The sequence below is a fragment of the Cyprinus carpio genome, chromosome B23, assembly GCF_018340385.1.
Source record: "Cyprinus carpio isolate SPL01 chromosome B23, ASM1834038v1, whole genome shotgun sequence".
NCBI classification, from domain to species: domain Eukaryota; kingdom Metazoa; phylum Chordata; class Actinopteri; order Cypriniformes; family Cyprinidae; genus Cyprinus; species Cyprinus carpio.
In genome coordinates, this window is record NC_056619.1 from 8,342,441 (window position 1) to 8,370,170 (window position 27,730).

General features: G+C 34.9%; 2 protein-coding genes across 2 annotated transcripts in view; both read right to left on the reverse strand.

Moving 5' to 3' along the window:
- LOC109057583 (rho GTPase-activating protein 39-like) overlaps nucleotides 1-16,420 on the reverse strand; it is a 68,563-nt gene extending 52,143 nt beyond the window's left edge. The window contains exon 1 of the mRNA XM_042750498.1: nucleotides 16,229-16,420. Coding sequence (XP_042606432.1) covers nucleotides 16,229-16,242 — 14 coding nt within the window. The 5' untranslated portion in view covers nucleotides 16,243-16,420. The remainder of the gene's footprint in view (nucleotides 1-16,228) is intronic.
- A 1,632-nt stretch (nucleotides 16,421-18,052) lies between these two features.
- The window catches only part of LOC109052321 (extracellular sulfatase Sulf-2-like), a 41,831-nt gene continuing 32,153 nt past the window's right edge, over nucleotides 18,053-27,730 (reverse strand). Inside the window, 9 exon segments of the mRNA XM_042750743.1 lie at nucleotides 18,053-20,308; nucleotides 24,719-24,842; nucleotides 25,740-25,882; nucleotides 26,144-26,259; nucleotides 26,261-26,311; nucleotides 26,389-26,451; nucleotides 26,773-26,867; nucleotides 27,064-27,160; nucleotides 27,286-27,523. Of these exon segments, the coding sequence (XP_042606677.1) occupies nucleotides 19,728-20,308; nucleotides 24,719-24,842; nucleotides 25,740-25,882; nucleotides 26,144-26,259; nucleotides 26,261-26,311; nucleotides 26,389-26,451; nucleotides 26,773-26,867; nucleotides 27,064-27,160; nucleotides 27,286-27,523 (1,508 nt within the window). The 3' untranslated portion in view covers nucleotides 18,053-19,727.

The following is a 27,730-nucleotide window of genomic DNA, read 5'->3' on the forward strand; positions in this document are numbered from 1 at the left end:
AAACTTCCTCCCTCTCTCTTTCTCTCTCTCTGCTTATTCAGTAGGTGAAATACAATCTTGTGTGTCCTTATGAGCCCGGCTTGATCAAAAAAAGAAAAAGCCCACCTGCTGTTGACATTCATTGTATATGCATCCTAGTCAGTCAGTGTATCAGTCTGTTATGTCTGTGTGTGGGGACTGGGAAAGGTCCTGATATTCATAATATATATATATATATATATATATATATATATATATATATATATATATATATATATATATATATATATGTATATGTATATATGTATATATATATATATATATATATATATATATATATATATATAATTTGTATTTATTTTTTTTAAATGCATGATTACATGAGCTGGAGGCACCATGATGTGTTGACACTTGACTTCATTGCATATATTTATATATGCCTGATTATAAAGTTAATTTTCATTGTTTTAAGCTGTTAAGGTGAAAAAAAAATGTACACAAATTTTGCTATAGACCTTTTTTTTCTCCATTGGATATGCAATATTACCTATTCACATTACCTATACGGTATTCTAATGTTAACACCCTTAAAAATAATTATAATTTAAATTACACTTATAAAATGTGATCTTCAATAAATCTCAGAATATTGCACTTTATAGTGTTGTGATGACTAAATTTATTTGTGGCATTTAAAATGATTGATTGAAGTTTTTAGTTTTTCTGTTAGACAAAATACTATAAAAGTTTATTAGCCCATAACAGGAAAAAAATCTACTTATGTCTATCAGCCAGAATTTTATATCAGCAATAAATTTCCAACCAGTTTTAGCCAAAGTATATCCATAACTTTTCCAGTCATGCAGAATGACTGCATAAGTATTTATTTATTTTTTAATCACTTTATAGAGATTGCTGGGGAGGATTTTAAATTGTTTGTCAGGTACAAATCCTTGAAATTAAGAGATAAAAAATATACATGTGTGTACAAAATAATGACTGACTGAAAAAAAGAAAAGAAAATGTACTGTTAATTTTCTGCCAGGACATTATCCATTCATTTTAAAGACATTTCTATTAACCATAAACACAGTGCAATAAAGTGCAAAACTCAAAATAGAGGTAAATCAATATAGAAAATTCATTCATATTAATACAGTTGAGCCCTATTTTTACAGAATGCTTTTTTTCTCCAAGATATATAATCCATAAAACCTACTAGACTCAATAGTAATGTGACAGTTTAACAGCTTGTATAATGTTTTCATGCAAGTGTAAAAGACCTGTGAAAGTAAAACAGTTCTCCTCATCATAAGAGCAAAAACATATTGACAGGACAGAGAGAAGGACCACCGACTAACATCCACCTGGACAACAGTTCAAGCCTGCATGCTGAGAGAGAGATGGGAAGAAAACAGAAGAAAACCAGCTGAATGTCTCTCTGCAGGGGGCTGTATAAAACAGGAAAGAGGATGAAAAACCAGAGCAGATTGTGACTAACTCTTCTAGAGCACTTCTGACACAAAATGTGTTTCCTCTAGATGAGCCCAAACTGCTGATGGTGTGGCCTCATAGAGGATGAGGTACAATACAAGAGTTTGAAGATGAAAGGAGAAGTTTGACATGGAACAGAGAGCGTGTGCGAACCATAAACAGAGTGAGAGAGAGAAACATTGTGAAGAATGTGAAACAGAGAGATAGACTCTGGACTGAAGTTCAGGAGGATGTCTAGATCTTGCCAGAACATTCAGTCATTCCTGGCTGCAGAAGTACAGCCGTGCCTTCGGATGATTTGTTTAAGTCTAGCCATTTTCTCACACTCATCACTCTTAAGCCTGAATCCATCAAAGAGAAAGCGAACGAAAAAACGCAACAGGTCACAGTAGTTCATTCCAGTCATGATTTAATCATGAGGGGACTATGGGTGGGTTTCAGCAGGGCAGAAATACGATGGATTACCACACTGCTGCTGCAACTCCCATCTGAGCACAGCTAGCAAAATAACTATTCATTACCAAACGAGCATGTTTAGAACCCAGCGTGCTTTGATTTAAAGAGAAAGTTCATCTGGAAATTAAACTTTGGTCAGCATTTACCCTCATTTACCCTCTTTCTTCTCTGGAACACAGAAGATGAAGCCATACAATGAACGTCCTACATGACTCTCTTCCAGCCATACTAAGTAAATGACATGGTCAGATCGCAAAGGTTGTGATTAAATGAAATATATATTCACTCTGCCAGTTTCAGAATGAAGCATGCACGGTGTTATTTTCATGCATACAGCTTATGATCCAGTGTTTGTTTCAGAAATAATGAAACATCATATAATGAGCTGTACATGTGTAAATGAACACAGCGCCGCTCTTCACTCTAAAACTGGCAGTGCATGTATTATTTGCCGTTTGTTGGTTTAATGTTTAAGAAAGTAGAAATTCAGAAATAAATAATAGTACTGTAATTTTACAGTTGAACAATAAAATTAATTTATTTCTATTAAATACTCTGTTTATAGAGTTTATATTATTGCAATATATGTTTCATTTTAATATTTTTATTTAATAATAAATCACAATAAAAAAAAAATTATAGTCACATTGAATGGGTCAAAACAGTGAGAATGTGCCAGTAAAACTCAGGTGGAAAGAGATTTTTTTTTTTTACTTTGAATTTGAGTTTGTTTGTTTAAAGAGTAAACCAAGTGTGAACAACCATATTTTTCAGGTTTTTCCCAAATTGTTTAACTCTAAAAGGATGGTTTGCAAAACGTCATTAGTCAGCATTTTAAACTTAGTTTTTTTATTTTCTATGCAGATGCATTTTCCAACAAAATCACCCCAAACACTTTAGAATAATGAAGTCTTTTTTTCCATCTGGTGGTAAATTTTACCAGTAAAAAAAAAATGTGTGTGTGTGTGTGTGTGTGTATATATATATATATATATATATACACAAATTTTAATACATATTAGAAACACAGATAAATAAGAGGGCCAGTTCTGTTTTTTTTTACAAGTTCAAAAAGTAACATACAGTAGTCCTTTAGTCTGTCCATCCAGGCCTTGCAATTAAACGCCTCATTTAATACAGTCTTAATCTGATCTGAGGTTTAAAATACCTCGTAATGACTCTGGGATTAGAAAAGATGGGCTGTCCAAGCCTACAGTCTAGACCACTAAACTACATTAAATGCAAAGTGATGCTTCTTCCTCCAAGACAATATTTATAGAACACTTTCTAAAACAGGTACATGTTCACACACACACACACACACACACACACACACACACACACACACACACACACACACACACACACACACACACACACACACACACACTCTAATTTACAAGGAAAAACATACAATGCGTTCACCCCAATTTCCAGCGACTACGACCTGCCAAGTGCAGGTCAGTCCAGAAAAACACAGCATTCAGGTCCACTAAACGATCTCGCAGGCCGCTTCTGAGAACTACATGTTGCTTTAGACACGCTCTCACATAACAAAGAGGGGAATTACATATGCATGTCTGGAAAGCCTTGGACGGAAAAAGGGGCAAAAGGGGAAAAGAAAGACCAAAGGAAGAAATACTGTAAAATAAGTGAAACAGAGAACATAAAAGACAAGTGTGTGTGTGTGTGTGTATCAGTCGTTATGTTTTCATAAAAGATTAAGCATTTCTTACATCAATTTCTGCTGCATTTAAAAATGTATTCATTAAAATAATTAAACTATATTTCTTAAAATTAATATTTTTAAACAGTATAGTATGAGTTTGATTCTTCATTAGAACAGATTTGAAGAAATTTAGCATTATATCACTTGCTCAACAATGGATCTTCTATAGTGAATGGGTGCCGTCAGAATGAGAGACTAAACAGCTGATAAAAACAAACAAATACATTATTTTTAACTTTAAACTATTGTTCCCGGTTAAAATATGAGATCTCTATGCATAACATTGCTTTCTGCAGTGAAAAAGTCATCTTGTCTGAATCAGGAGAGAAATATGCACAAATCAAGCACTGTTTACAAACAGTCCAAAACACTTTTGATGTACAGTAAGAGGACAAAATGGGATGGACTACTTCACTGGAGGAAGCATTATTATGGATTATGGACCGGTATTTTAGCTAGAAGTGATGATTTAAAGTCAAAATGCATTAATGATGGATTTGTTTCTTACAAACACACAACTCTCATTCTGACGGCACCCATTCACTGCAGATAATCAATTGGTGCTCAGATAAAGTAAAGCTAAATTTCTCCAAATCTGTTCCTGTGAAGAAACAAACTCATCTACATCTTGGATGGCCTGAGGATGAGAAAATTTTCAGCAAATTTTTATTTTTTTTGTGAACTATCCTTTAAAATAGCAAGCACTTACATCAATATTAGATGTGAAAAGCCCTCGAATGATGAGTAAATGTCCCCCTTCAATGTTTACGGGTCTGCATGAAGCATGTCTTTTCGTCAGTTTTTCCTCATTATCTAAACTTAGACAGACAGGCACAAGCAAGCACATTTCGAGAGAGATGATGGTGACTTCTAGAACAGACCTTCTGCAATAGAATATGAAATGGTGGATCAGATCCCATCAGCACGGCCCCAGAGGAAGGGCCCACTTCATCTGTTGTGGTGTCGGCTAGAGTTTCGGCTAGAGTGTCGGCTAGAGTTTATATAAACATATACCTAGGAGTAGATAGGCCTACTTCACAGTTGTGTGCAGGAGAAAGTGCGTTATAGGGGGGTTGTGAGTTCGAGTCTCGGGCCGGCAGGAATTGTGGGTGGGGGGAGTGAATGTACAGCGCTCTCTCCACCCTCAATACCACGACTTAGGTGCCCTTGAGCAAGGCACTGAACCCCAACTGCTCCCCGGGCGCCGCAGCATAAATGGCTGCCCACTGCTCCGGGTGTGTGTGGTCACAGTGTGTGTGTGTTCACTGCTCTGTGTGTGTGCACTTCGGATGGGTTAAATGCAGAGCACAAATTCTGAGTATGGGTCACCATACTTGGCTGAATGTCACGTCACTTTCACACTTTTTTTTTACCAGAGAGCTTCACACCACACACTCTCCTCACGCACACAGTAACTGATAGGATGATCTAAAACCGACAGCCACCCACTCCTGTCTTCCTTTCCTAATTTAAAACGGCAGCTGGATTAACAATCATGGTGAAATAACGGTAAACTCCCACAGAGTTACAGCAGGCCAGTATGGCTTGAAATTGGATAAACATATACCTCAATTTGGCAGTAGCACTGATGCATGTTCACTCAAATACACTAACGACATGCAATTTCAGTCGTTTAGTTTTTTATTTCCACTCAATTTACGAGAGCTGAGTCATACTCAAGCAATTAGCTAGTTGCTATTGCTAATGTGGCCTCGCTCATAATTAAAGGAATTAGCATTCCAACATTAGCGTGTGTGCTAGCCACACTCCCTGACCACGGACAATGGCAGTGTTTGTGAAAATGGCCTGGTTCCCATTCACTGTTAATGAGTGAGATGCCTGATTAGGGATCTCAGAGCAGCACAGATCCACATTCCTGCCCCGAAGGTTAAAGGGTAATGCACGGGGCAGCAGCATTTTACTTCATCGCCTTCTGTTGCAAAATTCAGTGGTAACTGATAGACAGCAAACTCCGGCCATCCAAGATGTAGGTGCCTTTTTCTTGAGTAGAACAGGAAAGATTTTTAGCTGAAGCTGTGGTCCTTCGTGATTCATAAAATGCAAGTCAGCAGCTGCAAGTTTTTGAGAGTAAAAAAAGCACAAAAAGGAACACAAAATTCATACCCGTGGCCCCTGACAATATTTTAAGGTCTTATGAAACCAAATGATCGGTTTGTGCAAGAAACTGAACATGAGAGAAATTTTCATGATTTTCCAGGACTTTTTTAGAATTTTGCTCATTTCTAGGCAATGACCATTCCTGATCCTTTCAGGGTTTCCGTGATGGTGGAAAGAGATCAGGAATAGGGTTGGGTGTTTCAGATTTTATAATTCAATTTCAATTCACAAGCTCTTGATACGTATTGATTCCAATTTTGATTCAATTTAATTTAATATCTGTTCATTTGGTTATCAAGTATAGTATGTCAATTTTTCTTAAGAATAAGTCTCTCTCAGTTAAAACTGTAAACTATTCAAAGAACCCTGTCAGTTAATACAAATATATAAAAAAATAACAGTTTAAAAAAAATAATATATATATATATATATATATATATATATACACACATATACATATATATATAAACATATATATACACATACATACATACATACATATATATACATACATACATATATATATATATATATATATATATATATATATATATATATATATATATATATATATATATATATATATATATATATATATATAGTGCATATATTTAGCTAAATGATCCTCTCTAGAATTTTATTTTTACTATAGAAAGTAAAGCAACATTAACTGACATATTGTTTACAAGCAGTTTCATTGACGTCTTTCTACAGTTGAAACACTGGAATGTTGAAACATCAGAAAATGTTGCAAGCTGAATTCAAATCTGAATTACCTAAACATGCACCAAGGCATAAGGTGTCAAAAAACATGCTTAGGCCACAGCTTCAATATTGCAGAATTAATGCTATTTTTTCCCCTCATCACATGGCTTACAATTCCAGACTGGATGTATTCCAAAATATAAAAGTTTTAGACTCACTAAAGTGTGGTTAAGAAAAAAAAAAACTCAAGGACAGGAAATGTTGGCATTAACTACTTTTAATTATATTTTACATTTATGTTTTAGTAAAGCACCCACTGAGCTATTTGTGGGACTGTGGCCTACACCTTTTTGTCTTTTTTTCTACTCAATCCACACCTCTCCACTGCTCCGACAGAGACAGGCAGGAAGGAAGAGGCACGGTGTGAATGAAGAGCACAGGCCAGACGTGTCCTCCATCCTCCACCGCTGAGCCCAACAGTTCAGACACAGGCTGAGGTCACTGGAGACCATTTAAACTGTGACACAATCAGAAAGGAAAAACCTCAAGAAGAAATAGGGGGAAAAAAAACACAAAAGGTGGATGTGGCAGATGTATGTCCACCCGTTCAACACGTACCAGCCAAGAATGTTGGTAACCAAACAGTTTCTTGTCCCCACTGATTTTTTATTTTTTTTTCTTACTATGGAAGTCAATGGGGACCATTAACTGTTTGGTTAAAAACACTAAAAAAAATTATTAAAAAAAAACTAATAAACAATTTTTAGTAAAGAAATTAAAACATATATTTTAAAAAGCCAGAAAAAAATTTGCCTAAAAAAAAAAAATGCAATGTCAGTATTTTTTTTTAAAGCAAGAAACACATTCTTTGTGTTATCAAACTGCACCATGGGATGAGAAGAGTAACCTAATTCAATTGCTCAAGAGCTTGTTCCCATGACTTCCTCTATGACCTCACTATGACTTCATTCATATAATCAGTGACATATTTACTCAGCAAACAGTGCAGCACAATACCTTACATATTAACATTTCTCCAGACCTTCAGCTGCCAATCACAACATCAGTCCATCAACCAGCCATCGCTTGTCAAGGGAATTTCAGTTGCCCCAATCTTAGTGATTAGAAGAGCAGGATATTGAATGTGAATAAAAAGTCAAGCTTTCTACTGACTAGTTAAAGATCTTTCATCCAGAACTAAGTTCAACTTGTCGGATCACTGTGTGACTGCATTCTCTGGCAATATTTAAATATGCAAATCTTCACAAAGTGAAAGATTACACTTAAATCAAGCAAATTCCTTAATCTGAACACACATTTGGGATTGCCTGGCCCACAGTTCTCTCAGGTCATGACCACTCTTATCAGGCAGATGAGGACTTCAGCGTGGAGCGGCTGGCCGGGTGTAAGAGGTGGATCAGAGGACAAGTGTGAGTGTTTTAGATGGGTCCGGCTGATTCGGAAAAGTGCATTAGCACAGATGAGGAACGGCTTGTGTTCATTAGGGAATACTGACAAAACACACTCAATTTCTGCCAGTCTCATTAAATGAAGCTTTCCTACAGGGATTTAACAGGGACTTAAAAGACTAAAGCACAGAGATGAGCCTCCAGGGCAGGTGTGTGTGTTGTGTGCTTGTCCCCTTGTTGTATTTCCCCAAGCGACTACAGCCCCACTCATCCGAGGTAAAGAGCATGTGTTGAACTTCCTTCAACTAAAAAAAGAGAGACTTGGTGCTACTGATTGGTATGTTCATTACAGGCTCTCCTGAAACATAAAGACCACTGAGAACTGGAAAGCAGTGGTGGGCTAGCACTAATGTCTCTTACAGTTGGTTTCTTGTGGTTATACACTGGAAAAAAAGGGCAATATCTTTAAGTTTAACACACTACAACACACTACAAAAAAACAAACGAAACCCATAACACCCCAGAAAGGGAAAAATCTAGTTTGCCCTGGTTATGAAAAATAAAAAAAGCTATCAGATTTTGCCATGGATAATGAATTGCATAATAATAAGACCAGGGATGTTTATTTAAAAAGTAGAACGTATATCAATTTTGAATTCACAATGTTTTTAAATGAAAATATTATTTCAGTTTTACTACTTCGAAATTTCACTTTTACTTCAATGAGTTACTTGCCGTTTCTTTGTAATTATTTGTGAAATTTATTAGTAATTTCTAAAGTAAATCATAGACCAATGTTTTTCAATGTATGTCAACAAACTCTCGTAGCAATTCAGAACTATTTTACATTTACGTAATTTTTTTTTTTTTTTACAAAACCTTACATTTAATAAATATCACCTATTCATAAAAAAACACGCTTTTTTTAGGGCTGCATGTTTTTACATATTTTGTATTTCTGCAATATATATTGCGATATAAAAAAAAAATACCAGATGACTTTGCATTTTGACATAATTTCTCACATATGTGTCATTATTAAACATAGAAGTAAACAGAATTCAGTGTTTACATGCATCTGCGTAGCTCTCACCGTGTCTACACCGGACGCGAGCTGCATGGTGCGACATGATAAAATACTATAGAACCCATTATAATCAGTGATGCTGTCTGTCTACACTGGATGCGGCGTGGCACGACAACAAATCCCCGACAGTAAACTGATGCCTCGTTCTCTTTATGACATACTGACATAAAGTCTGTAGACATGGTGTCTGTGCGTGAACAAAGAAAACAATCAGTAGAAAAATAACAATCAGTATAGGCTACTAAACATCGCTTAGTAAACATCGCTTAAACATGCGATGTGACTATCGCCGATGCTCACATCGCGATATCGATGCTGAAACGATATATCGCACACCCCTACTCTCTTTATATTAAATTGGACGAATTCATTCAATATTACAAACTTGTCAAATAATAACAGTTTCTCTCTTTAAATCAAATCTACACATTTATTATTTTCTCTTTTTAAATCAAATGGTAAAATTTATTTGATATCGCCAATCCGTGAAGTAGTTTTTCTATTTTTAAGTCAAGTCATACAAATTCATTCAATATTACCAATTCATAAAATAGTTACGTTTTTTACGTTTATTCGATATTGACTGTTTGTAAAGTAGTTATGTTTTTTTTGTTTTTAAATCAAATCATGCAAATGCAATATCACCAAAAAAGTTACTTTTCCTTCTTTAAAATCAAATCGTACTTATTTAATATCGCCAATTTGAAAAGCAGTTATGTTTCATTACGCCAATTTGTAATCTAGTTGTTTTCCACTTTAAATTGAATCATGCAAATTCATTCAATATTGCCAATTTGTTATCGTGAAATCAATTCATAAAAGTTACTTTTATCTTTTTAAATTAAGTCGTACAAATTCATTTGATAATGCCAATTCATAAAGTAGTTACTTTTTTTTCAATTTAAATTAAATTGTACAAATTCATTCAATATCACCAATTTGTAAAATAGTTATGTTATCAGGCCGACGTGTGTCCGTTTTTAAGAGAGTTTCAGCCGTCACCATCTGACTAGTAAAGAAAACCCCACCTTGCTAGAGGGAGAGCTGGGTTAGATTTGGAGCGCTGTCTGGCTCAGTTTCCTATCATCTCAGTGGGGGTTGTGAGTTATTTTCAGACAGCCGCAGACATGCCCTACTGTGCACTTAATGACTGCCACTCCAGGCTAAACGCTTTTACTCTAGCTCTATTGGGTTAATATTCAGCAGATATCCACCTACACTGGGAATGCTGCTTTAAAATGTGACTCAGTTTAGTGTGACAGTGAAGGCATCTACACACACACACACACACACACACACAGACTGTATGGGGTCATATGTGTTAGCGCTGTTTGTGAAGTGAACCTCAACAGACCTCTTCATTAATTTACAATGGCTATTATAATGATTTACAAAGAGTCTTTTATGACTAATGTGTTCGACAGCACGCTGTAAAAAACACAGAATGGTTTGCAGACACAGAGCAGAGATCTGTGCTGGATGAAGCTGTTATCTAGTATGGCTTTTAAATCCAAAACTGCTGTCAGCACACACATACAGGCCTATACACACTATGAACTATAGTGTTGTTAATGTTAACTAAAACTTAAATGATGAAAATTAATTTTTGTTGTTTTTAAATAAAGCTAAAAAAATATTATAAATATTAAATGAAGAAATAATTTTGATATGGTGCATCTGCAGTAAAATAAGTTGAAGTTGAAATACAAAAATTACTACAACTAAAACTGAAATAAAAATAAACCTAAACAAATTGTTAAAAAAGACAAAAGCACATACAATTAGTAAACTAAAATTAAATAGAAACGCTACAAAAATGAAATAAATTAATACTATAATGGTACAGAAATAAAATATTAGTGCTGTCAAATGATTAATAGCGATTAATTGCATCCAAAATAAAAGTTTTTGTTTACATAGTATGTGTGTGTACTGTATATTTATTATGTATACATAAACACACACATGCATGTATATACTTAAGAAAATATGTTACATTTACATATTAAATATATTTATATAAAATATAAATTATATGAATGTGAACATACACATAGAGATGTAAATACATGCAAATATTTTCAAAATATATGCAGTATGTATGTATGTGTGTATTTATATACACATAATAAATATACAAAGTACACGCACATATATTATGTAAACACAAACTTTTATTTTGTATGTGATTAATCGCGATTAATCATTTAACAGCACTATAAAATATATAAATAAAATATATCCTATATATCTTACTGACAAATAAAGAGGTTGTTTATATTGTTTGTCTTTCCATTACATCTAACTTTTGTTAAATTATTAGGGATGAGTCCTGTTATGACTATCAACCAACTAGTCAACTGACCAATCAATTAGTGACATTTAATTTAAAAACATGTCTTTTGGAAATACCTCCTAAGAAACACGTCTGACGGTAGTCAGATGAACCCAAAATTAGCCTAATTTAAGGGCTCCCTTTTAAGGATGCAAAGAAGCAGAACATTTCCTGTACAGTTTTGGAAACTTTGCAGGATTTTTTTTGCAAACTTTCAGAAAATGTTGGAAATTTTTGCAAAGTTTCTGGAAATGTTCTGCCCCTTTGAAACCCTTCTTCATTTATACTGTTAAATAAAATAAAATACTAAAAATATAGTCTAAAACATAGAAAATATAAATATTATATAATATAATATAACTGCATGGACTCTAATGAGGCTAAATGGTTGCACAAAGATTTGAAATGAGCATGTTTCTTATTAAAACAATAAGCCAACTCAAACAAAAGTGAATGAAATCAATCATCATCATAATCATCATTACACAACAGAATTTGCCTGATATGGTCATGTAGGCCAAAGATGTGCTCTCGACATTGAGAAACACACCTTCCCAATTCTCTGGAAGAATCACGAAGGTCCCATGAACAGTTGGAAGTCTTCTAAAACTCTTCTGGGAAGAGTTTCCTAAACTGGCCAACAGGAAGACAGAATGGGGAGAGACAGCTTTGTGTTGTGTTTAGGCCTCTCTCCAGAATGGAAAAGGCCAAGATATATCATCTCACACAGAAACCCTACAGTTACAGCTGAGCCAAGTTTGCATTGAAAACACTCCCACAAACTCATTTTCCATCTGATCTGGCCCACATCTATCACAAATGGCCATTTAATTTCAACACAATCTCTCTGCCATTCCATATTAAGTGCTAAAGCATGGAACGGTGAACACAACCAACATCTGCTCAAAAGATTTACTCATAAACTTCAACTTCATACAGAATCTGCTTATTTATAAATATACTGTAGACTGTAACATAAAAAAAAAATCCAAAACCAGAGAAATATCTTGATGTTTCCTTCAGGGACAAAGCATTTGTTTTGGGTTCCTCAGATGTTTTCTAGCAGTGCCAAGCCAATTTGTAATTTCATCTGAGAAGATCCAAAAAGCAACTAGTAATTAAGGCTTTACCGCAAACCAATAAGAGCTCCACCATTTCTTTCAAGCAACTACAAAGTTAGTTAAACGTTGCTATAGAAACACAGAGCCAATAGGGTAAGGCTGTTGCCCAACATGTGTTTCTTGGTGATGGGAAACAGAAAGCCAGGGATGTGTTAAAGTGGCAAATAACATAAACAAATGAATTTCTTTACAAGTGATCCTATCAAAATTAACACGGCAACCCTAAACACATCTCGGATGAACATATGCATAAGAATAAATTCCAGAATAAAACATTTCCTGATAATTTACTCACCCCATCATGTTATCATATCTGTTATCATCCAAGATGTCCATGTCAAAAAGAAATTAAGGTTTTTGAGGAAAACATTCCAGGATTTTTCTCCATATAGTGGACTTCAATGGCGGAAGGACCCACCCAGTGTTTACAAAGCGATCGTGCAAGTTGGAGTTTTGAATTTGGAGAAAATTATACGTTTTGTGCTCTACTCTACCTTTTTAAACCAAAGTACATATTAGAAGCACTAACTGCGCATGATCTTTCCAACGTGATTACGTAATGCGTGAAGACACGCATGCACGTCACAGAGCTAGTGCAAGACGAGCCTATGTTGTTAAAAAGTATATACATTTATTTTTTTTTGTTTTAGAAATTCTTGGATGACATGGAGGTAAATAGATTATCAGAATTTTTTTATTCTGGAAGTGAACTAATCCTTTAAATAATTCCAACTGCAAATTTAAATTAGTACAGTTAGTTATTAAAACGTTCATTTTCAGTCATTTAACGTCAAACACTGATTAGATTTGAAAGCAGACATGCATATTTGAAGCAAATAATATCTTGAAAACTTTAGCTGTGTCCCAATTCAGAGGCTAAACACTTCAAAGGACGTTTTTCAGTCATTTAGCGTAAAAAAATAAAAAAAAAAAAAAAAATTAAAATATATATATATTAAAAAAATGCATCTTTAGTTTGAATTTTATAATGTTTTATATTGTATAAATTTTAATAAATTCATGTACACTGAAAACCAATACACTTAAAAGTGCAATCTGGCATTTTACTCTCAAAAATAAATAAATTAATAAATAAAATAATAATAGGAAGAAAAAATGACCTGCTGTCACCATCGCACAACGACAATTGGGATAACCGGGCCACAAAGGATCCATTTGTTGTGTCCTTCATGTTCCAGGATACTCGGACCGCATTTCAAGAAGCCTTCGAAATGAAGTCTGCTTGAGAAGACTTGGAATATAGTACATAAGCTGCATGGACTACTTTTGTGTTGCTTGTTTTGTCATTTTTAAAGCCAAGCAGCCATCTTCCTCATTTACTTTAACTATCTGGAAAACAGCAGCTTGGGCATTCTTCAAAATTACTGCTTTTGTGTTTTAAAGAAAAAAAAAAAAACATTTGGGTTTAGAACAAAAACAAACTGAACAAATTGGGAATAAGAAAATGATGGCATGATTTTTATTTTAGCTAAACTATTCCTTTGGTTAGCTAATTCATAAATGATTCATGCAGGGACAACTAAGTGTGCAAGCAATTGGGACACATTATCAAACTTTCAGTCTCCAGTCTAATAGTAACTCCATATGGCTTTGTGAATATTTCAATAGTTCTGAAAAGCTGTCAGTGTTTGTCCTGGCTTCAGAGAAGGTCTTCTGAGAATGCAAACGGGTATGGCATTGCAACATGATTAATAAAACATGTCAAAATCCACCCTATTAACTCCATTAAGCCTGACACCTGGAAGATGACACTGGACCAGCCTGTAACCGCCGCATCGCATCTGTTCATCAGTCTGCCCCACTAATCAACCCATCACTACTCTGAACATCTTATATAGATCACAGAGACTTCTGACATGAAAATATAGTTGAGGTGTCTATATTTTACTCGTAACTTAGTGTCACTTTCCTTCAATGTATTTTGATGGACACCTAATGCAGTTCCATTCAGTGAAATGGGTGTTGTCCAGTTTTTCCTTTTTCTTTTATTAGATGTTAAATATTTTTAAGTGTTAATAAACTGCATTGTGCCATCTAAAGCATGTATATATACACTAGTCAACATTTGAAGTGGATCAAAACCTTTTATTAAAGTTGTCCTAAAACCAAAATGTGTTCTTGTCTTAGGACAACTTTGATGAATATTTTTGATCCACTTCAAATGTTGACTACTGTATATATACACACACACATTTTATTTTTTTCCACTCAATTATGATGTAATAACAAGATGTTATGTCATTTTAACGACATCTTTTCTCATTAAATTAAACATATGTTCTCCTAATAACGAGATGTTTTCTCATTAAAACAACATCTTTTCTCATAAAGATGAGATGTTGTCATAAAAACGATATAATTATCTTGATAAAATGACATCTTTTCTCATTAAAACAACATATTTTCTCATTTTGCAAATCATTTTGCAACTCAATGGTTTAACTGATTCAGAGTTTCAAAGATACTGTTCTTTGCTCACTTTCTCTATATAATTTATTTGTTTCTTGAATAACCGTGGAAATGAAATCATTACAATCAACAGGCCTATCTTACAAAGTTTGGAATAGATTGTGATCACGTTACATACAGTTTCCATCATATTAAAAACATTTCATGACATGACACCTATTATCTGGTACTTGCCTAAAAAGACGGGTTTATGATGTGCGTTATTAACAGATTACACTAACATTAGGTTACTTGGGCTATAGCCTTAACCTTGCCTTCCACCTATGGAGAGAGAAAAAAGTTTTCAAAAGCATCCAACACTTTTTCACAAATCGCACCTTGCATATATCTATTATAACAGGAAAACATATCGTTTTAATGACACAATATGTTGTTGTTACGAGAAAAAAATGTTGCTTTGAAGAGAAAAGATGTTTTAATGAGAAAACATCTCGTTTTAAGAAAAAAATCTTGTTTTTACAAGAAAAGAAGCCGTTTTAACGAGATAATTGTTGTTTTAACAACATCTCGTTTTTATGAGAAAAGATGTTGTTTTAACAAGAAAACATCTCATTAAAACGACATAACATCTCGTTATTGCGACATAATTGAGTGAAAAAAAATAATATGTGTGTGGCAGCAATGCGTCACCATTATATATATATATATGTGTGTGTGTGTGTGTGTGTGTGTGTGTGTGTGTGTGTGCTAAAAAATCTGCTAAAAGTAAAAAATAAATAATAACAATAATAAAAATGTAAAACAGAAACAGAGCAAAAAGGCACCATGGACAATGTAAAAAATGAAATAAAATAAAAACAAACAACTACAAAAATAAAATTCGATTAGATTTTTGTAAACAAAATCTCTACAGCACAATAGAACACAGTAAATGTTGCTGTCAGTTTTCATTGGTAAAGTCATTGTTTACATGTTCATGAGTTATACAAAAGACTTGTTCCTGTTATTACCCTGACAGTTCTTAAGTTAATTTATATACTAATTAAATAACTTTAAAATTGATAAGCAACATCATAATCGGTTTCAAACTAGTTTTGACTGAATTTGATCATGCCATACACTCGTGTTTGAACATCTCAGTCCGTGCCGAAGACTTTACAAACACAGCAACTGTATAACCTGATGTAGTTTGTATTTCATTTAATCAAAACATCCCAATAATGTGACATGCAGACCCCCGATACAATGAACACACATAGTTTCTATTTCAAAGTTACCCACGCGATTCACTATCAGCAAACTGAGCTCAACAGCTTTGTGCAACTGCAACATGTTTCCACAACTCAGCAAAATGATCCGTCTTACCTTCTGTCAGCCATGTTCCTCACATTGTTTGGACTAATGGAAGTGAAAGCAGTGAGATGTGTCCTCTGGCACAAACTGCGCAGACTGCACTGAGCCTGTGAATGTGGAGTTCAGGCTCTCTGTCCCGCTGGAGTTTGACACAGACAGTGGAGTGGGTTATTCCCCCGCCCTCCTCAGCACGGGCCATGCTCGAGTAATCTGATCTCCACTGCAGCCTGCTGTAGTTTCACTGAGCGCTCATTCAGGTGGCGCTCAGTTTGACGCGTGGCGCCATCTACTGGCGAGTCTAGGTAGTACACGCTTCTGACCTTTTTTCTCAGAATTGTGACATAAACTAAACTAAATATAAAGTCTGGTGACCCCTGGTGTAGAGGATGATACTGTTAATTTATGCTGCTGATGATAGGCCTAATAATACAAGCAAATAATCATATGATATATCTCGTGTACAAGAGTGTTGTTGTTCCGAATATAAGCACAATTTGCAACTGTAATATTGATTTTTACAAAAATAAACCATAAATGAAAAATACCTTCTCAGCTTAGACGCCATATTGAATTTAATGCAAATGAAAACTGTGAGGGATAGGTTATGATGTCTCTAAAGGTTCTAGATCACTTCAAGCTTATTTTATGGAGTTTTTCTCAACCGAGACTACTTCTTCTTTGTTTTCTTTTTTGTCAGTTTCATGATCCAACCAACAATCCACCGAATACACTGTACTTTTATCTCAGCCTTGTTTTCATTCCTGTCATCATTACGGTAAATATGGCTCTAACTAAGGTCTAAAACTAACATTTTAGACACAATATTGGCAGATATAAGCATGCTGTGTATCTCCAAAAACAAGGTTTCTGACTGAATCAGTGTTTTGAATAAATCGGTTAATTGAATGATTCATTGACTCACTCCTAATACACAAAATTTCTGCATCTTCTGGCGTTACCTGCAGACATCAAATAATTTTCATTCATGCATTATTAGGAAAAATCTACATATTTTATTCAAAAACAAGACTTTTTTAGGACGGTTTAATTTTTGTAACAAACTTATTAAATGAACCAGGTGTGATCTATGTAAGTAGCTTACAATGAAGTTAATATTTTTAGGGAAAATGTATCTTCAAAAGAATATCTAAAACCCATTTGATGTATTTCCCCGAAACTACTTTACCTAATTAAAAGTGATGACACGTCATTTGGGTACCGGTGACTTAAAGAGAAATACCACCTAACTCTACATTCATAGACATAACTGACTGTGTTTATGTAAATTCTGTGTGTTTTTGACATTAACCATGTGTGTATTTGACCGTTTAAGCACAATAAAACATGAAAGAGAACTTGTTTTAATATTCATGTCATGTGACAATCATAGTGAAAGCTGCCTTCTGTGGATGTGTGTGCGCAGAAAACCGTGTATCAGAAGTTTAAACTGTCTTTAAAACGCATGCAAATAAGTTTTAAGCACGACAGACACGATAATCAAAACCAAACTTATGTTTTGGAAGAGCATCCGAGGCACAAGCTGTAAATAAGGGGGTGGGGAGAAGCAGCTCGTTTGCATTTAAAGATACTTGCATGAAAAACAGCATTTCTGCTTCCAGCCTTCAACTCAAAATTGGCATTTTCAAAATGATATAATAAATGATCTGTGGGGTATTTTAAGCTGAAACTTCACAGGCACATTTTGGGGACATCTGAGACTTACAGTATATTTCATATATGTAATAGACATAATATGTCCCCTTTAAACATAACCCTGCATATCACAAGGTAACACATGGCACAAACTTGTTGGGAAAAAAGACCAATACACAGTAATTTGGGCATTCAACACTTTATTCACAAAGTAATGAGCACTATCAAATGTTCACTGGTAAACCAAAACAAAAATATAGGTATGATAAATCTATAGAACTGTACAAGACTTTGTTAAAACCATCTCATCTTATTTTAAAATCCTATTCCAAAAACAGCTATCCCTTTGAGAGTGCCAAAGGGAAATTTCTCCTTCTCTCCGAGTTGTCTCCTATCCTCCAGTTTATGCACAGTACATCTTTACAATAATTATGGTGGTTTTTAAAACAACCATACACAATCTCAGACAAAACTGCTTTTAGTACAGCCACGAGAGGTGAGGGGTGGATGTTGTACATTGATATGAAATATGTGAACACAATGAACTGAACTGATGAAGTATCCAAGAGTAAGTGGACTGATCAGGGATCAGAATATTACCCTCTTGAACAATAGAATCACAATCAGAAACAAACTGATCTTGAAGCAGGAATGGATTAACTAAATCAGGAAGGTGGATTAATAATTTAAACAATCTTAGATATGTCACCATAAAAAAAACTGAATATGTGTATTAAAGAACTGTTAAAAATATGCTGCATAAATAAACCTGAAGCTGGAGTGAAATCTTTATGTCTAGCGGTCAGTTTAATTTCAAATGTGTAATAAAAAATATCCTTTAACCATTTACATTGCAAACACATTAAAATACATACATCCATTTCATATATTTGCTCTGATATTAGTAGCATTGTGTATAGCAAAAGTTTTAAGAACAAGCTAAGGTTACAAATATGACGCGGCATGTTTCAGTACATCAAAATTTCTTATGTGCTTGGGGAAAACATACAATTTTGTAAAATACAAATAATGACCAATACATCAAATTAACTGTTTTTCTTTCTTTTTCGTTTTTGGTGGTTAGTTGCTTCAACTCATTATGCTGCAATAACAGCAAAGAAATTGTAAGAAATTTAGATTTAATTTCTATTGAACCAAAAAAAAAAAAAAAAATCTGTCCAATATTTAAGATTAAAAATCTAAATAACATACACTGGGAGCAACAAATAAAATCAGAGTGCTCTGTTTTATCACACTCAAATTCACTTTTGACTTCAGATACAGCGTGTTCACACACACACAACACACATTCATCATTGACCTGTTTGAGGTGTTGTTCAGTGAAGTTATTAGGCTGTAAAAGATATCGTCCCAAAAAGTGAGACACCCTCTGGAGACACCAAAATAAGAAAAGCAGTCATCAAGAATTATGATGCAAAACTGGTTTCAAACTGAATCAAGTATGCATGGTCACAACAGCTCAATCCTTGTGAGGTTTTACTGCTATGAATTTTAACCCCCAACCTTCAAAATACCCATCAAAAAAAGATGAAAGAATAAAAACAGAGTAAAGATAAAAAGTTAAAAGATAAAAATGTGCTCTGTTCAAAGCCTAGCCGATCTCATGGACAAGTTGGGATAACAGTCCGACTGTAGATGGAAATATTGCTGGGTGTCGCCGTGCTTCTGAGGCCAGTTGATAATGGAGCGAGGGAACATATGGGAGAAGAAAAACAAACCGAAGGACTGTACGCTGGCATTAAACATCCTCTTTCTTCACTTCCATCAAATTTAGAAGTTTTCTGCGATGTCTCTCTGAGGAGGAGGGAGGGTATGAGAGAGGAACGTTACATGAGAGTCAAACCGTTTCCTGCAAATTGTCATTGCATTCACAGTGGGTGGAGCTTAACCTTCCTGTCCGTCTCTGAACAAACTCCTCCTCTTCCTCTTCTCTCTGTCTGTCCCCTTTCAGTTCTCCAAGAGGAGTGTCCCAGTCTGCACTGTCCACCTGCGATGGAGGAGAAGAAGAAGAGGGACGTTCCACTTGGTTTAGCCCCAAAGCGTCTCTTAAGACCTCAGCGCCAGCTTCCTTCAATAAAAGAGCGGGCGTGGCCAGAGTAGTTAGGTAGATGGCTGAAACGGATTGGCTGGAGGACACCAGGGCGTGGCCTCTTCCTGTTTGTCCATCGTCATGGCGGGGCGGAGAGTACGGCTGGTTGTCGTTGCTGAGGAGCGTGAACATCTGGTCCACGGAGCGGCTGAAATGAGCCCAGTCCTCGAGGCTGAGGGTGAAGTTGAGTTTGAGATCGTAGGCGTGCTCATCAAGTCTGTACAAAGGTTCAAGTTCGGACCAGTTCGGCTCGCCGGGAAACATGTTGGTGTCTTCCGGGGCGCCCTCGTTCCATGAATTATCCTTCCCATCCTTCCCATATCTGTCCTCTGTGGGGGAACACGGCCAAAATTGTTAAACATTTTCGCCCAGTGATGAAACAATTTAAGGCGCTCATTAAAAGTGGATGCATCGAAATGGAGATGGATGCTTGTGATTGAAAAAACAGAAAATAAACTACGATAAAAAAAAAAACCTGAAAAGGCTTGTGATGGTGAAGGAAGGAAGAACGTAAATGTTTCAGGCTTCAAATGAAATGAGGTGAAGATGATGGGGGGCGTGTGACGGGAATCTTCCCTCGTGCTCAGAAACAAAACTGTTATTTTTCCAAACAGTTTCCATGCAGATAGACGCCTCTACAAACTAATGCTGTATCATGCAGGCCAGGCAGATGCATTCAAGAGAAAGGAAATTAAAAAGAGAGCGAGAGAACGGTGATTCGGACAAGGTAGTGGCTTGGTGGCATTGTATCCTATGGACGAGAAGCAGAATTATTATCCAAACTCACAGTGATTTGGAGACAGGCTTCCTCACTTTAGGCCATTTCCGGCGCTGAAACTGCCTAATGCGACAAGCAACGATAAGACAAACTGTTACCCCGCCCCCAAACTCAAGCATGTGATTGAGACACAGCCAATCAGAGAACTTAAAGGCTTTTACATTCACACAACAACACCCAAGGCTGAATACATGCAAGGCACAGAACAGGGTTAGAGAGAGGGAGACAAAACAAGAGAGGCAAAGACAGAGAGAGAGAGAGAGAGAGAGAGAGTACAGAATCTGAAGGAGAAGACATCTGATCTGTCAAAGAAGTAACTGGGAGTTTAAATGTTTGCAATTGGACCCACATACTGAGTGGGTGGGTTTGGTTGGTCATGAGGTTTGTAAGAACTAACTAGCTTAGAAAAAGGCCCATATATCTACACTACCGATCACAAGTTTGGGTTGGTTTGATTTTTAAAATATTTTTGAAAGAATTTTCCTATGCTCACCAGGGCTCCATTTATTTGATCAAAAATCAAGGAAAAACAGTAATATTGTGAAATATTATTACAATTTATATATTTTAGTATTGAAACACGTGGAAACTTTTTTTTTTTTTTTTTTTTTTTTTACTGAAGAATAAAGTTCAAAGGAACAGCATGTACTGTATTTGGAATAGAATTCTTAATAATGCATCCTTGCTAAATAAAATTATACAAGTCCTACTGACCCCAAACTTTTGAATGGTAGTGTGATATTAATAATCCTTTATGTGATAATACATTTATCCCTAGGCTGGTCATTTGTTAATCATATATGATCTTCAATTCTCTTGAAATCCATCTTGCATGCATAAAATGATAGATTTCGACTTAGTTATTGTTTAATTGTATTATTTTAATTGATTTTGTTGTTGATGATGTTTTTCTGTTGGAACAAGCAGACTGTAATTAATACTTCAACTTCTTCATCAGTTTGTAAAAATGACAGAGATTGTTATTGCTTTTACTGATTAACCAGTTAACAATTTCAGTTTCTTTCTTTCTCCATTTCTTGTACATAATACACATTTTTATAATAACAATACTATAAATTAAAGAAAATAAAAATCATCAGTGTGTTGTACACTGAAGAAAATGATACTAAATTTTTTTTAAGGTAAGTGGTTACAAACAATTTATTTTACCTACATTATTTTTTTTTTTCGAAAGTCAGTGAACTAAATTTGTTTATTTAAATGTAGCAAAAAAGAAAAAAGATTGCAACCACTTACCTTAAAAATTTAGTAAATTCAATGAATTATTATTTTTGTTTTAGTGTAATGAGTTTTGAGTTATTCATTTGATTAAATAATAATTAAATATTTGTTGTTCATTTTATAACAGTTATTAGCATTATTTTATATAGCGTGGAAAATCTTCCTTCATATTGTTTTTTTTTTTAATTATAGGCAGATGAATTCTACAATGTTTTGCCATCGTAATTATCAGTATATGCAAAATGTATCTATAACAAGCAAAAGTTGTGTTTACAGTAAAACCCTAACAATTAAAGTCTGTGGAGCAAAGACAGGATATTCTGTGCTCAGTAACTTACACATCATAAATATAAGGAGACCAGAAAGAGACTTTACATGCAGAATACGCCACCTACAGGTTAGTAACTGGAAGTTCATCCGCCTAGAGTAGTGGTCTCTCCATTAAAGGGTGTTTTAAACAGATGTACAACTCAAATGCATTTCTGTACAGAGGATATGAATTAATATAATTGCTTTAAAAATACCAGAATATCTTGCCCCAAATACTTCCATTGTATGTGTATATTATACTAGATTTTCATTTTTACAAACTGAAGAATAAGTCATTATTATTACTTTTTTTTCTTATTCTAGAGCACAACCTAACTTTTATTTAACCTGAAACGTTCCTTTAACAGCAAATGGGTTCTAGTTTCTACGTCACCCTCTATGACAGAATGTCTTCTCCTTGATTTCACATTGAGGTGTGAATTCCTGTGATGCCTTTAGGTGTGTGTGATGTGCATCAGACTATTCAACATTCATTTAAGCTCCAAGCTGTCTACAACAGAACTGCAGAAGTGGATTAGTATCTTCATCCAAAATAATCTCACAGTAGCCTTCTAGTCTACAACGGGATTAAATTCATTTGGCAGTGATACCTGTATTCATCATAGCTGCTTCTCTCTTTATCCCCTGAAGAAGAGACAATATCATTAGTTAGAGAGTGTAAAAACAATGTGATGTACAGCCCCATTAATGTTTAAGATCCTCACGGAAGCATCACTGGAAAAACAACTCTGGGCTTCTGTCCAAGGGTCATGTGGAAGGTCGCAGTGCCAAGATAAGATCATCCATTGCTATGGATGGAGTTGCGAGGGTTGGAATAAATGAGCTCGATAAAAGTCATCTTTTGGAAAATGATGAATCTGCAGGCTCAATATGCAGATGAAGAATATTAATGTTCATCTTAAGCTGATAAACTGCTATTCTGATCCCTTTCAGATGGCTTTGATGCACATTAAAATCTCAACCGACTTTTTATGGCATGCTCAATCTGTTCTGTAAAGCTGCGGTTCTCAAACAAATCAAACTAATAATAATAAGCTGCGACTAACAAGAAAGTTGTGCACAGTTGATTAACTTTTAGAAGAAAGAAAAAGCAATTCCCATGCTTATTAATATCAAAGATCAAGTGTCTAAGAAATATTTACAATATTACAACAAAAATATATATTTTTTTTACCAAATTATGAAGATGCTAACACAGACACATTGTGTGGCGAAACTATTTAACACATAAGAAAATATGAGCTTGACTACATTTAAAAAAGGTTATTTTGCCGTTGATGCATTACTCTTTAAACATTTGGGGCCAGCAAGTTTTTTCTATCCTTTTTGATGGAAAAAAAAGTATATTATATTATATTATATTATATTATATTATATTATATTATATTATATTATATTATATTATATTATATTTATATTATATTATATTATATTATATTATATTATATTATATTATATTATATTATATTATATTATATTATATTATATTATATCTTGGCAGCTGAAAATACAGCTCTGCCATCACAGGAATAAATTTCATTTCAAAATACAAAAAATTTATTTTAAACTGTAATAATAAACTTCTTTCAAACCCATTAAATATCTTGCCAACCCCAACCATCTGAACAGTTGTGTATTTTAAAAAAATATATATATAAAAAATTAACATTTCTATGCATTTTTATTTGTATTTTATTATTATTAATTTTAGTTTTTTTTTTTTTTTTGTTGTTTTTGTTGTTGTTTTTTTGTATTATAAGTTTGTGCTAGAATATATTGCTTATGTAAATAAACATTTTAAGTTTTCATTCTACTCTTGCATTTTAATGTGACCTCTTGAGAAATGTAATCAGATTGCAGGCACCGGTGACTTCCTTTAACACGAGCTGTCCTTGAGTTCATTTCGAGCGAATCAATAAGTGACTCAATACATGTGGCTCTTCTGTTTTTATCACTGGAATGATCATTTCTGCTGAATTTCAGTCAGAGTTACTTTGAGAGCATGGACTACATGTCAGATACAACTAAGGACATGCTATCCTCAGACAGCATGCTGTGTGGCACAGATTTACCCTTCAGGACAGCAGCTCAGGAGTTGACGGTACGAGTTTCTGTTTGCATATAAAACAAGGAGGACAGGAAGCAAGGCAGGGCCAGGGATCAGGTGAGGATGATGATGATGAAGATGTGAAATTCCATGTTATCCTTTGCCTTGATCCTTTCAGAGGGAAGTGTGTGTGTGTGTTTGGCACATGTATCAGTCAGTGTGTTGCAAGCTCTGTGTATGCATACAGTATGTGTGTGTGTGTGTGTGTGTGTGTGTGTCTGTGTGTGTGTGTGTGTGCGCGCTGTGGAGGTATTTTCACATATACGAGTGTGTGTGACTCACCGAAGTCGAGGCTGCGTGTGCGAGGGTTACACTGCTTGTGTCCCTTACAGCCCCTGAGCTCCATGAGCTCAACATGCAGCTGGTTGAGAACATACCGGTCCAGTGTGTTCACTGCATTCACCAACTACACACACACACACAGAGACGCAACATAACACAGACATTAATATAACATTCATTTTTGGTAAAATTTTTTGACTAAATATTGTTGCAGTATGAAAAAGCATTTGAATTTCCAGTTTCTGTTACCATTTCAATATTTATTTTGCGGAGATGTTTTTTTTTAATTTGTCAAAAATTGTGCCAGGGAATTATTTTATTTGTAATTGTTTTTAATTATGCAAAACCTGCAAAACTATTAACTAATATTTATTAATGATTCATTTAAAAAACATGAGCTATGAAATTAGCCTCAGCAAAACAAAAGAGTTCGCCATTTTAAAAGTTCAAAATGCCATTCACGAGAATGTTGTGATACAATAATCTGAGCTGTAGTGTAAAGGACACCATGATTCAAATATTCATCAGAATACAGAAGAAGAAGAAGAAAAAGACTGAATTCTATGCATGTTCACTGTTGGACACTGTTAGTCAAAATCAACTAATGTGAGTGTGAAAAGTGTGCTTTATTCTTCTTCTTCTTAATAATTAATAATCAACAATTAATTATTAATTAATATAATTTAAATGATTTCCTATTAATTTTCCACAGGGGAAAATGTGCCTATAGTTGAAGAAACACCTAAGTCATCCATCGAGATTTGACTTGATGGTTGATGTCAGGCTATGATATTTTTGATCAATATTATTTTTCCCTGTCCATGTGGCCATGGTTAAGAAATTGTTTTCAGAGGCAGAATAAGCTATTACACTGTGAAGCATAATTATGCGTTTTTTATATATATATGTATACATAATGCACTAATGAATAGTGTACACTAAGAATAGGACCATTTATTAAGAAAGTAAACATGGTCCATGGTGATTTCATGTTGTCTGTATATACAGTATGAGCACTGACCTGATACGGATCCGTGTTGATGTCAAAGTACTCCAGAAATCCAGTGGCAAATTCACAGAACAGGAAGTTGTGTGTCTCATTAATGGTCCTCATGCACCAGTAGGTGTTATTATTGGCACTAGTGCACGCACAAAACGGCCCCACTGGAAGTAAAGATGAAATAGTGTGAGACACATCAGTGCAGTCAACACATTCTCACTCATAGCTCGTCACATATGAACGCTTGGTCAGGACCCCTTGGTGTCACTTTTTAACAAATCTGGCTTTTTCTTCAGCTTCTTTTTTCAATGTGCAGGGGAACCCCGTTACTTCCACTGTTTGCATTATGCATCAGATCCAGATGCATTTAATTCTTTGCATGCAGTTGTAAAAGCAATATTTTTTCCAGTGTGTGTGTGTCTTACGTGTCCAGAAAGGAGCGGTCTGCCAGTGCTGGTTGTCGTGTGTGAAGCAGGTGAGGCCAGGCATGCTGCAGGTGTCATTGTTACGCAGGCGCTTCAGTAACTTCCTCAGCTTCTTCGCGCTTTTGTTCCAACAACAACCAGGCCTTCTTATCCTTCTCCTGTCCTTTCCTACACAGACAGAGAGAATCATCAAAACCATAATCATGCATCCATATGTATACATACACTCAGACACAAAAACCCACCTGAAGGGATGGACACCTCCTGCTTTGTATTTCCTCAGCTTACTCTTGTACTTGGATTTGTAACTAAAAGAGAAGAAAAATTAAGTGAGCCATCAAACTGATTATAACCAGCATATATTAAAATAATTAATGTATAGATAATGTATATAATGTACTGTATAAGTAATCATTTGTGCAACATACAGTACCTATTAATTACATATTGCAATTTATATTTTATAAAATGTTTATTTAATTCATGTTTATTTGTTGTATAGAATATACAATGAAATTATACATTACATTAAATACATTAATTATTGATTTAAGTATTAAAAATTAATAAGAATTTGACAAATACAGATCACCAGTAAAGAGGTAATAACAGACAGATGTGACTCTCACTAGTATTTGTTGCAGTCACACTCTTCAGGTCGAGCCTTTTTCAGGTGACCTCTGACCTCACGAAGGTTTTTAATCTTCGTCTGGAGTGTTTCGATCTGGGAAAAGAAATGATAATGTACATAACAATATAACTTATGCAATTTTTTTGTCTTTTTTGAGCTTGCAGCTGGTCATTATTCACTTTTTGTTCACAACTTTCTACTAAACATCCCCTTTTATATTCCACAGAAGAGAGAAAGTCATACAGATTTGGACCAAAATGCATGTGGGCAAATCATAAATGTGTCATACTTCGTGGTCGATGTGGAGCTTGTGGTCCTTCCATGCTTGCAGCGATTTGTACAGACCGACGTCACATTTTACTGTATCATTGGCCAAAATGGAACATCTGAAACACACACACACACACACACACACACACACACACACACACAAATTCTCTTTGATGCATATACTCCCTCTTTTGTCCATAATGTCTCTCTACTGAAGCACACACACACACTCGCTCCTCACCTGTGAGTGACTTTAATAGAGGAGGGCACAGTCAGGCTGTTGTTGGTCTGGCTGACTGCAGTGGGTCCCACACCGCTGAACTCGTCCTCGTCTGCTGTGTTCTGCCTGAGGCTGAGGTTTCTGGGGCCTGAGGGTCTGTATTCGTGATCCATGTCCACTGCGTACAGGTCTCCTCCCATCTCCATGGAAACAGCACGGGCAAAGCGGTTCCTGGAGTAGCTCTTCAGGGATTTCAGTTCTGTCAATCAAATGCAGGGCTTGCCATTATCACTTGTCAAGGACAAAAATGCATTTTTTTCCCATATTAGATACTATATTAGATAGAGAGACCTTTGTTTTTAATTGTCATGAAATTTTTAGTATGTAAAGAAATTCTGCTCAAAGTCCTGATTTGATATAAATAATATATATATATATATATATATATATATATATATATATATAT